The 12,342-nt window shown below is 40.5% G+C and overlaps 1 protein-coding gene across 2 annotated transcripts in view; it reads left to right on the forward strand.

Moving 5' to 3' along the window:
• Positions 1-12,342, forward strand: part of LOC105918815 (neural cell adhesion molecule 2) — a 708,733-nt gene that overhangs the window by 535,380 nt on the left and 161,011 nt on the right. For both annotated transcript variants that reach the window (XM_036128219.1, XM_036128218.1), the window contains exon 2: positions 10,925-10,999. In XM_036128219.1, the coding sequence (XP_035984112.1) occupies positions 10,925-10,999 (75 nt within the window). The remainder of the gene's footprint in view (positions 1-10,924; positions 11,000-12,342) is intronic.

A 12,342-nucleotide genomic window follows, 5' to 3' on the forward strand; every position in this document is an offset into this window, starting at 1 on the left:
CGACGAAAACACAACCACAAGCCAAGCTACTCTTGCTGCTGCAGGTAAAGGCTCGTTAGCTCAGCAAAGAAATACTCTGTAATGCCGATAAAACTTGCTCGATAGCCGCGCTAACGCTAGTTTCATCGGCTGAAGCCGCCATGTTGTTTAGACTGAACTGTCGCGCTTCCCGTTGCGTCACACCTCAACCCGCCTCAAAGCCAACGCTGATTGGACGTTCGTTTGGTGAACGGCTCCAAATTTTCTTCAACGGAGAGTAGCCAGACTGATCTGCGAGTGAAACCTTGAAAGCTCGCGAGATCAGGATGGTCTCACGAGGCTACCACTTATCTGGAACAAACTTCCAGAAAACTGTAAAAGCGCTAAAAGAGTTCTTTTAAATCAAGATTAAAAACACGTTTGTTAAGCATTGCCTTCGACTGTTCCAGTTAAACTGTTTTACTGAAACATCATTAGTTCAACTTTGTAGTCCAACTGTTTTTAATATTTGCTTTTAGTTTCTATTTTCCCATGTTCTACATTTTATTCCAACTTGCTTTTATTCTGTTTTATTTTCCTATATTTTAATCATGTAAAGCACTTTGCATTGTCTCTGTACTGAAATGTGCTATACAAATACATTTTACCTTGCCATGCCACATGTTAGTGTTTCTGTAATGAAATTGAGTTCAGTTTATTGAAATTAATGAACTTTTCAATGATGTTCTGATTCTTTTAGACGCAAATAGTATATAAATGAGTAATTTATTCATGTGATTCAATCTTCTTACTAAACTGTCTTTGTAACATCCCAGTATTAACAGTATTTTACTTTTTGCAAAGTTATCTTGCAAAATAGTCTTTCTGCTTTTTTTGTGGAAATAATTCAGAAATTTAGGTCAAAGAAATAGTAAACCTTCAAAGAGAGTTTTTTTTCTTCAAGTTTTTTTCCTCCATGCAGACTTTCCTCAACTTTTAAGTATAAAAATGATTCATTTACAGACTCAGCATCAGAGGACACTACAATTATTGTAAAGACCCAAAAGCAAAAAGCTAAAAAAAAATCCTGCCTGTAAATGTAATTTATCCATGTTGACTGTGCATAATTGCATAGGAACAAGCTTGTACAGTATTCACATAGATATACACTTCGATTGTGTGCATGAGTATTTAAAAGGGAGATAAGGACACAGAGAGAATGTGAAGAAAATGAGCAAAACCTATAATTTTAGCCACCTGCTAGATAAGATCGTGCTGCCTCTCCATGCTAATTAGAAAAAGATTACACATCTGTCTGAAAGCACACATCTGTGTGTTTGCACGTCGCTGCATGAGGTCCACGAAGGCCTCAGCAGCTTAGAGCTTAAGAGGCTTAAGGAGGGAGACATAAATCGCAAGGCAGCTGGAGAGTGAAAGCCAGAGATACAGAGAAGGTGTGCGGGAGAGTGGGAAGATAATAGGTAGCTGTGGCTTGTGTTTGAGACTGCGTATGTGCTGTGGTACTGTATGTCGGCACAATTGGATATGGTTGGCTGAGTGGAGCCAGCTTTCTCCCTCACTCCCCTTTCCTCTGCAGCATGCTAGCAGGCTGGCCATGTGGAGGGACAGAAATATGAACGTGGGCACTGGTGGTGGTATGTTGCTCACAAATGTGGCAAAATTATGAGACAAAAATCAAAGTGGAGAACAGCTAAAATCACAGAAAGTTATGTTGTAACCCTTTTTCAGACTGATGCATGCTAGTGACGTTGTTTCTCATTTGTTAATTACTTTAGATCAGGGCATGTAGCCTACTTCATGTTGTCAGACAAGTTCTCTTTGAAGTGCAACTACCGTATTTTTTAATCCATAAATATTCTTCCCAAGTGTGTAATATCACTCCTCCTCCGCGTACACAGCTCTCTCCTGAGAGGGAGAGCTATCCGTCTCTGTGGGGAGGACAGAGTAGTTGGATTACACTGCCCTGTTTCTAACATAAGGCTAAAATAAAAGCCAGGTTTGAACCAGCACTAAGACGGTTTTAGGTCAAGTATTGCAGAAATAAACAAGCTTGCACAAAAATGTCAAGGTTTGCACTGTAACATAAAGATAGTGCTCTTAAGGCCCAATTTATACACTTTATCTGGGGGGGAAAAAAGTTGATTTGGAGTTAATTATTCAATTATGCAGGTCTGGCTGGCTTATTTCCTTTCTCCTTATTGAAACAATAGGGTTATTTATCCCTTTTATTTCCATGCACAGCACTATGCAACACGTAATAGAAAAGCTGGATATGGAAGTGGAAAATCCCCACCACCTTCTTCTTTTAAATTAATAGAAAAAAACTACTTGTTAAGAGATCGGTGTAAATAATTTCCCCATTGTGAAAGGAAATGAGGCAAAGTTTACTTTAGCACCAGTTTAAAGGCCGTCCCACCAAAAGATCCCTACCCAGTGCATCTTTTTGTAGCACAACACATCTGTGAAATGTAGCCGTCAGAAATGCTGACTGCTGAGTGTTCCTGAAGCTAATTTCATGCCGCGAATCGTTCCCGCCGCTGTAACACCTCCGAGGAAACGTGTAAGATACAAAAGTTCGGCTCAACACAAAAAAAAAACAAAGTAATTAGTATTTTATCTGTTGCCTTCGTTAGCTCTTTGTCTGCCCGTTCTTTTGCTCGTCTTTGTGTTGCTCTCCGTCTTCAGAGTTCAAGGGAAGAATTCCCTTTTATTCCTTCACAAAATCACACACAATTAAAGCGGAGCATTTTTGGCCTCAGGGCCAAGTGCTGTGTGTGTGTGTGCGTGACACTGTTCCTCCCTTCCACCCACACACTCAAAAAAAGAAAGGGCTTCAGCTCACATGCACCTTCCCACACTCCATGTACAAACACACAAGGCGGCTTCTCTTAGGGGCATCATATTTGGCTGTGGCTTTAATTGAGCTTTTTTTTTATGGAAGAAATTGATTAAATATCCACACACCTCTCTCCCTGGCAGCTGATTGGTTACTTTCTTCCTTAAAACTCCAATATCTGCTGCTAAAACCATTTTTTAATTCAATCAGACTCAGCTTTAAAGGAGGATCAGTGACATAAATGTGCATTGGGTCTAAAAGCACCTGGATGATAAATATTTTCAACATCTCTAACCGAGCACATGACATCCAGTTGTACAGTTCATTTATGGACTCTGAGTTATGTAAGTTCTCATACCTACTGGGTTGTTTGACAAACTGGTGTGACCATTTCTATCAATTTAATTAATTTAGAAAATGATCAAATGGGACAACAAGTTAGCCATTTAGATGAAACCTTCTAGTCATATCTGAGCGTAGGAGTTGTGCTTGATCAGTCTGTCGCTCATCACTCACTCCAGACAACATTTCTTTTACATAAATGTTTCTAAACTAAGGGTATTGGTGGTCAAACGATAGAGATTATCACTCAGAATTGTATTTAGGTTTATTTCTCTGCAATACACCTCCATATCTGTCTTAAAGAAAGGACATTGCCTTCAGATAATACAAAATTGAGACGTCACATATGTCTCCTGTATAACACGTTCAACATGGTTTCCAGTTCATCTCAGTGTTCAGTTTAAAATGTTCACAATATTATCTAAACTTATTAAAAATCTAACTTTTATCAGTTTTTTTAGTGTCATTGGAGTTTAAAGGGGCCTAGTCATGTACTTCGACTATAAAAAAACACATAAAAACATATATTCATCATCAGATAAAACTAATATACATCACCTGTTCATCATGATGGTGTTTTCTTAGTCCTTTTTAAGCCTGAAAAGAGTTTACACCAGGCGTGATCAGCAGACATAAACATTGTTGCGCCCTCTGCTGGCCGTACTGCGGAGCTATTAGAAAGCAAGATGGCGTCACAGATACTGTAAGTTCGACGTACTGGTCAGTCAAAGACCAACCTGATAAAAAAATAATAAAAAATCCACTTTTTTTACACTTGGTTTTGGACTTTCCCTCTTTGGTTCGCATCTTAGCTGGACGTTGTTGCCTTAGAAATGTAAAATAAATGGATTAAACTTTTTTCCATACTGCAGGCTAAGGAAAACAGATTTCACAGCTAAAAAACAAAAGTCACTTTCACACTCCTGAAGGTTTTAACTTAGGTCCAACACACAAGTTTTAACTTGAAAAAGTCAGATTTCCAGGTGATGTTTCCTTTAAGGTAGATATAGCACATTATCCTTATAACGTTAAGTCTATATTTTGACCGTTAAATCAGTTTCCAGGTTTAACTTGTGATTGTTTAAATCCAGCTTTTTGATGCTACACATGTAGCTTTGTGGTAAACACATTCCTTCTAGGCATCCTCCCCCTTTCAGATTACACTGATGCTTGAGAAATTAATTTCTAAACATAGTTTGGGAAGCAGAAGTATAGTAGGTGATTGAGCGTCTCTGACACTTTACAAATGGCAATCAATACATTTGTTTGTGGTCTTATTGTGCCTGTCTCCGGTGCTTCTCAGAGGAGATAATAATTGGAGCTGATAATTGTTACCAGGCTCATAACATATTGACCAGAGCGCCTTAATGAGCCAAGCGAGCAGAGACGGGCCAAGCCGGGGGGAAAAATGAAGCAATTAGCACGTCTATATGTGTCCCCTTCTTGTACGACAAACAAATTCTCACTTGTCATATTTCAAAATCTTAATGTTCTGTTGCAGTACCAACTTTTGGGATGTGCCTTTTAACTTGTATGGGCGTTGAAGGATTAACTTGATTTCATTATTCACACCGACGGCTCAAGGAGCACAAGAAAAAGCTCGGGCCCATTTTTCCTTGTACCTGCAGGTTCTTCTGAGCAGCTTATTACGCGATCAATCACACACACGCGGCAAACGCCGCCGAATCAATTAATAATTGAAAACCTTTAAAGTACTTGAAGCGCTGATTGGAATGTGCCTTAAGTTGGAGGCAGGCAGTGTGGAAGGGCACGGGGTTAAACAGGCCTGATTAATCAAGCTGAGAACTGTACTTGGATTAATTTGAAGCAATGCCTATGTGTCCCTCTGCCATAATTGAGACTAACTGAACGAGGTTTGGGGATATCGAGAGTTTAGATTAGACCGCAGCCCAACTTCACTGACCAGTAGGAGTGTAACACAACACATCCATCCTCACCAATATATCAATTAAATGATTAGCGATCCAGTTACATCGATGCAAAATGAAAATATCGATCCATACCTTTATTTTGAAATTCTATTGAATTTGATCTATTATTTGATCTATTATTATTGTTGTTATTATTATTGTTGTTGTTTAAAAATTAGCAGAATGTTGTTTTTTATTTAAATGCCTGCTTAGAAATAAAATGGTGAAATCATATTTGTTTTTTTATGTGAGTTAATGTTGCATGATATGGATCGCATCAATAGGAAATCAGAACAGATTTTGTTGTATCGGCAAATATCGCATCGTCATCCAAACAAATCTATATGACATTAGGTTGCAAAGCTGGTGATTTACACCCCTGCTAACCAGATCGATCACTGTTTTCCAGATTTTGTTCGTCTGCATTATTTGAATGAGACATATTTTGAAATCTGAGGTCAGTCGTTCCGACTTGTGGACAAAGGCTGCCAATTAAAATGCTTGTTGTGGGAAATAATAATAACCGATCCCTCAGTTACTTATTAAATAAAAGGAAACGCTGATTCCATCAAGTTCCAGTTTTTTAATTGAGAACCAGAGCAGAGATAAAGTAATCACACCCCTGGCTAGACCGCAGCCTGCCCCCCTTCTGCTCCCAGCCCTGGTCTCCTCTGAATCTGAGCCCTCCGCCTCCTCACATGTTGCTATACTGGCTGCATAAGTAGATGTAACACAAATACATCATGATCCAAACATTTACAATCCCACACAGAAAATAAGCAAGCATTGACTTCGATGAACCAGGGGCAGAGTGAAGCTGATAGGAGGCATTTGTCGTCTCCTCTGGGTGCAGCTGGTCACATGTTGTGTAGGAGATGGGTCAGAGGTGATCTTAGGACCCAAGCTGTAATGTTTCCATTCACATAATATAAAGTAAAACAGGCAGAATAGTTAACACTGTTCTGAAGAATTGATTAAATGATTAAAAAGTTTGTTAGAGAGGTGGAAACCCATAAAGAAGTTCAGAAAGTGGTGCTCGGCGAAAAATGCTTTAAAATTGAAAGCAAAACAATAAAAACTTGGATTCCTACTCACTGGTGCCAGAAGTGGGTTGCATCCTGCCAGCAGAAATGTGAAGTAATGCTGAAAAACACTGGTTATACAGATAAATATTAAATGATTCACAGTTTAGCTGTACATTTTAAAGCAATATCCCAGTTTCTGCAGTAAACATTTGAGGTTTTAAACAAAACGACAGTTCTGATTTCAAACCACCTAATAATCATTTCTCCCCCCTTTTTTTGTAGATTGGTGAGTAGGGTTGGGCAAAATATAGAGATTTTAAAAAATATCTTTATTTTTCAAAAATAGATATGATGATACTAAGTAATATCGAGATGGTCATTAATTATACTTTTATGTATCCCAGTAGGTTATTTTTAACCTACTATTGCACTTTATCCTGTAATTTACTGCAATTTACTGTGATTTTTCAAGTTGTATGCCAACGAAATTTCGTTCTGTACGCACTCTGTGCATACAAAATGACAAATAAAGTTGTCTAAGTCTAAAGTTATTTTTCTGCCGTTTCTCATATTTATCTACAGCTGTTTGTTAAAAAATCAGCCTGTGAGGCATTTGGGATAAAGCTTTGATTCAAAGATGCCTTATTTAATTTACTTTATAAAAAGAAAAAAAAAACATTGAGATAAATATTGTGTATCGGCATGCAGCCTAAAAATCTCAAGATATTATCTTTGCTCCATATCGCCCAGCCCTGTTGGTGAGACACTGTATGAATTCCTCATAATGTTTGCATTTAATATACAATGTGCATTGTTCCCAGTGCTTTTGTGTATATTGAAAAAAAAAGCTGTTATGATGTCTGGGCTTTATTCACCTTTTTAAACGCAGGTATTACTTCCAAACCCAGCTGAAAAATGTGAAGGAACGTGTAAACCAAAGAGTGAGCGGCTCGGTTGGTGCGTTACCTAATGATGCGATATCTCGGTTAGACAATGATCAGCTGTATTGATGAAGCAACTCCTGTGCCTCTGCATGCGTTGTGAGGTAGCGCCGATCTACTGCCATCTATAGCCGTCTCTGTGCCACAACACATGGCTGCCGGTGCTTTCTGGAGAGCAGCTCCAGCGTGTTGCTGCCGCAGGCTGCAGCCATCCCTCCTAGAAAAGCAGCAGATAATGATTTCATCATTTCCCCGATTATTGACAGGCGCCTTGAGCTCTACTATTAAGTTCCCAGTGTTGTGGAGCGAATTAACATCCATTAGAATCTGATTATTCAGCTAGAGTGTGCGAGTGTGTGGCGGGATGTTGATCCTAACGAGGATTTCGGCTCCAACATTAAAAAATAAAAGATGTGGGGTATGACAGGCTCATCAAATATCCAGCTTCAGACAGCGGTGTGGCGTGACTGTGCCACTGCATCAGGAGCCTCTGGCCTTAAAGTGACCTTCCTCATGCCGAGCTGCCAATCATTGCTCATTAAACATCAAGACACATTCCTCACTCCACCGAGCTGTGATTTAAATAGCTCTTTATCTGGGGTTCCTTCTGCTCTTGTACCACTTATTCTCTGTCCTTTTTTAGGGTGAAAAATCCATCCCTGGAGCATCTATTGTGTGTTAATTTAGTGGCTGTTGAATTGGACATACTGTGCTACAAAAAGTATTTGCTCCTTTGCAGATTTGACTTGTATTTAGCTTGTTTTCCCCCAATTAGGCATGTTTATGATCATCAAATTACATTTTACGGTTCTGGGAAAACGTATTTGGCCCCTTGTTTTTAATTTTTTGTTATGTTTTGGATGTTTTGGATGTTTGTCGCACTTAATAGCTTCCAGACATCAAAGAAATGTAATTATAAGTCAATAACAACACCAGTAAATATAAAAAGCAGTTTTTAAATGAACGTTTGTATTATTAAGAGAGAAAAACATCCAAATCTACATGAACCTGTGTGATAAAGTGACTTTCTCCCCCTGTTAAAACATAAAAGTGGTTTATCAGACCTGAGTTCACCTTCTCTAGTCACACCCAGGCCTAATTACTGCCACACCTGTTCTCATTCAAGAAATCACCTACCCTCTTAAAACCCGGGGAACTTTGGTCCAAACAAAGGCTTTTAGACGCTTGAAAAAAGGCTGAATATAACAGATATGCTTGATCAGTTGTCAACATCTTTTACAGATCTGTCAGAAGAAAGAGAAGCATGCGTTTGCAGAGAACCTGATCATTTTCAGGCATCAAAAAGCCGATGTTTGGACTACAATTACCGGGTCTTGAGAGGTTCACTTGGAGCTGCCTGACAGTGAATTACATCAAAAGGTCCTCAAAAGCAAGGCGTCATGCTGAGAGCCAAAGAAATTCAGGAACTGATGAGACAGAAAGTAATTGAGATCTATCTGTCTGGAAATGGTTACAGAGCCATTTCTAAAGCTTCTCAACCCTGGTGAGAGCCATTATCCACAAATGGAGAAAACACGGAACAGCCGTGAACCTTGCCAGGAGTGGCCCGCCGAACAAAATTACCCCAAGAGTGCAGCGGCGATTCATCCAAGAGACGACGTGGTGTTTTGGGGTCACAAAAGACTCAGATAAGGTCAGAGTTTACGCCTCCAACATCAGAAAGAGACGGGGCAAAAACAGCCTGCATGGTAGAGGTCCAGGAGGAAAGCCAAGACATTAAAGCTCGTCTCAGTTTCACATCTGATGATCCCCAAGACTTTTGGGAAAATATTCTGTGGACTGACGAGACAAAAGCGGAACTTTTCAGACGGTGTGTCCCGTTACGTCTGTCGTAAAATTAAAGGTCACTACATACTGTAAGGGAACAAAGACAAGCGAACGACGTCATTTGGATCTCACAGCCCCGAGGGTCTCCCTGCTTTGTCTCGACACGTCGGGGCAGAACCTATTTCTCCAAGGGAATCCGACTCCTCTACTGTGAGTGGACAGGATTAAGATGTCGTGTTTAGGTTGGAGAAGTGGAAATGTCTGACGCATCTGTCAAGCTGCAGTCCTGCAGTTCAACTCAGGTGGTTTTAACGGTCAAACTTGCTAATTATGCTCACTTGCAGCGTTCACTCTATTCATTATCCTCACAGTGCAGTCCCGCCCCCATAGCACTGCACGCCCCCGGTGTTCGCAGTCTTTCCAAATAGCGCCAGAGCACACCGTGAAATGTTGTCTGCTACTTTCAGATCTCCATGCCCCCCCCCCCCCTCCAATCTTCAGTAACGTCGGGCTGGCTTCTGCAGCTGAGCGTCTCGTGCATCATGAACAGACAGTGCTGAAACAACTGTTTTGTGTTCATCCCACCCCGACCACGAGAAAAAAAACTATTTGTTCACATGGAGTATGTAACAAGGTTAACACCGCATTTCAGAAAAAGAACATCGTAGCAACAGTAGAACATGTTGGTGTGACGGTTTGGGGCTTGCTGTGATAAGTGGAGCCATGGATTCTGCTGATGATCAAAAAATCCTGAAGGAGAAAGTCCAGCTATCTGTTAGTGACCTCAAGCTGAAACCGTCTTGGGTTCTGCTGCAGGACAGTGATAGAAAACATACCAGCAAGTCCACCTCCGAATGGCTGAAGAGAAACAAAATGGAAGACTCTGGAGTGGCCTAGTCAAAGTCCTGACCTGAATCATTTTGAGATGCTGAGGCATGACCTTAAAAAGGCTGTTCATATTTGAAAACTACATCAGTTCTGCAAAGATGAGTGGGCCAAACTTCCTCCACAGCGCTGGAAAAGTCTCATTACAAGTTATCGCACACGCTTGATTGCAGTGTTGCTGCTAAGATCGGCCCAAAGAGTTACTTGGGTTGGAAGGGGGCAGTCACTTTGTCACATAGGGCCATGTAGATTTGGATTGTTTACCCTCCCTTTATAATAAAAGCTTCTTTTAAAAGCTGCATTTTTGTCCTTGACTAATATTTAAACTTGTTTGATGTTCTGAAACACTAAAGTGTGACAAACAAGCAAAACAATCAGACTACTGTACATGAGACGAAGTTAACCTGAGTAAATACTGGAAAAAAAGCGCTCCAAACTTTTTATTAGGTGTACTTAGGCTAGGTTGGCTTCTGTTGCTGATATTAAAATATAAGAAACATTTAAGTGTGACAAAGCAGGAGTTAAAATATTAAATCTGTGTGTGTGTGTGTGTGAGGGGGGGGTAATTTTTTGTAGCCCTTTTATGCAGTTTAAACGGCCTTCAATTAAGCGTTGATTATGCAACGTTTGGATCCAAAGCTTCAAAATGTCCTGTGTGACAATTTTCTTTTACTCCACCAAATAAAACAAAACTGCTATCGACTGCTTTCCTTTCTTTTCTTTTCCAGCCTTTTAAATCCTCTCTTTTGCTCAAATCGTGCACCATTGTCACAGCAAACAGTGGAACAACAGGATGGACCCCGGGTGCGTTTTTCTGAAAGCCCGTCGCAAACAACCCTCCCTCTAATGGAAGCCGGTCTTCATCTGAGGCCGTTCGGATCGAACTATAACTCGGTGGTTTTGAGAAACGCCGCTTCTGAAAGTTGTTAGAATTTAATTAAAGTCAAACTCCTCTTTTGTCCTGAGACGATGTGTAAAACCGCTCTGGTAGCTGCACCCGTGCGCTTCCTCACAAAAGCTCCTCACATACATAAAGCAGCGCTTGTTGCAGAAAATGAAGACTCTCAATATGTCAAGTAAAGGCACTGAACATGTGGCAGGCTTGATTTCTGGCTGGTGGTGCGCTGTCATGTCTGCTGATTCAATAAACATACCTAACTCTATTTTTTTCTTTGCTTCTTTTCTTGTCTGCTACAGCGGCCCTGCAGGTGTCCATCTCCTTGAACAAAGTGGAGATAAGTGTCGGAGAGTCCAAGTTCTTCATCTGCACAGGTACCGATGCCACACTGCTGTTTAATGTGCGTCTTCTTTATTGTTCCCTACAAAAAATACCCGCAGTCTTCAACTGTTTAACTTGTCGGATAGGAGAGCAAATAGTACTGCGTTCTTGTGAATTTGAAGGTAATGATGCGTTGTTTTAAACATTACAGCGAGTAAAAGACTGATTCTCTCTGGGTTGAGGTTTTTTTACCCATTTGTGGTCCTGTTAAACTCAGTTTTCCACTGGCTTCCCAGTAGATTTAGGTCTGGACTTTGACTGGACCATTCTAACCCATGGATATGGTTTCATCTGAATCTAGCTGTATGTTTAAAAAAAAAAAGCATGATGCTGCCACCACCATGTTTGTCCACAGAGAATCAGGGTTGGGTTTCACCGGTTTTGGTTTCTTCTGACCAGGACAGCCTATTTGTGTTTCAAAGTCCCTGGCTGTGTCCGAATACCTCTATTGGGTAAGGACTCTTTAGCCAAAGCGGTACATCAGCGGTCGCCATGATTGGTGCTGTATGAACAGTGTAGTCGGTGAGGAAGTGCTCTGAACAGTGTTGGCCTAGGAACCTCGCTATTTCCCTTACAGGCGCTAATGAGCTATAAGGAATCCCACAATCCTTTTGTGTGACATGACAGGTAAACATACCCCACTTCATAGAAATAATCGAAAATGTCCAGAGAGAAGAGAGCGTGGACTTTGTAGTTAATTTTCGGAAGGTTGTAGGCCCAGATTTGACTAGAATCATTCATAAGCGTATCTGTCACGTAATGACATTCGCGATAAAGGGTAACTCACCCCCAAAACAACTTTTTTTTGTCAATAAACTGTCAACATGGTTGTCTTATAGTACTGTCTACATATCCTGGTCATTATTTTTGAAAAATCTTTGTCAAAATCCTGGTTTTATGTCTAAAATGGTCAGTGTGGCACCCTCCTAGGGTTAAACGTTGGTGTTGCAGTGAATTTCGAATTAACATTGCTTTCTGTGGCTGTGATGTAAATCTGATATAGTGACGTCTGTAGCTCTCTCGCACTGAAGGTATAAAAGCAGCGGCATCTTTAAAAAAACAAAAAAAAACAAAACAAGGCTCTCTTCATCTTGTGCCTCCATAGCGAGCATTGTGACATTATTTCTTCAAAAAAGCGACTAGAATCAAATCTACCAACTTTTTATGTGTTATTGGCGAATTGACGTGAAAGCAACCATTTGCTCTGCCGTTAGCGTCTTGAGGCAGCCGGGTAGGGGATGGTGTAGACCGCGGTGAAGTTAGTATTAGGTTGGATATTAGATATTCACGCTCCGCAGCTTCAACAGCCAACCAGCCAGCAGACAGCTGCAGTCCC

The sequence above is a fragment of the Fundulus heteroclitus genome, chromosome 24, assembly GCF_011125445.2.
Source record: "Fundulus heteroclitus isolate FHET01 chromosome 24, MU-UCD_Fhet_4.1, whole genome shotgun sequence".
In the NCBI taxonomy this organism is placed as follows: domain Eukaryota; kingdom Metazoa; phylum Chordata; class Actinopteri; order Cyprinodontiformes; family Fundulidae; genus Fundulus; species Fundulus heteroclitus.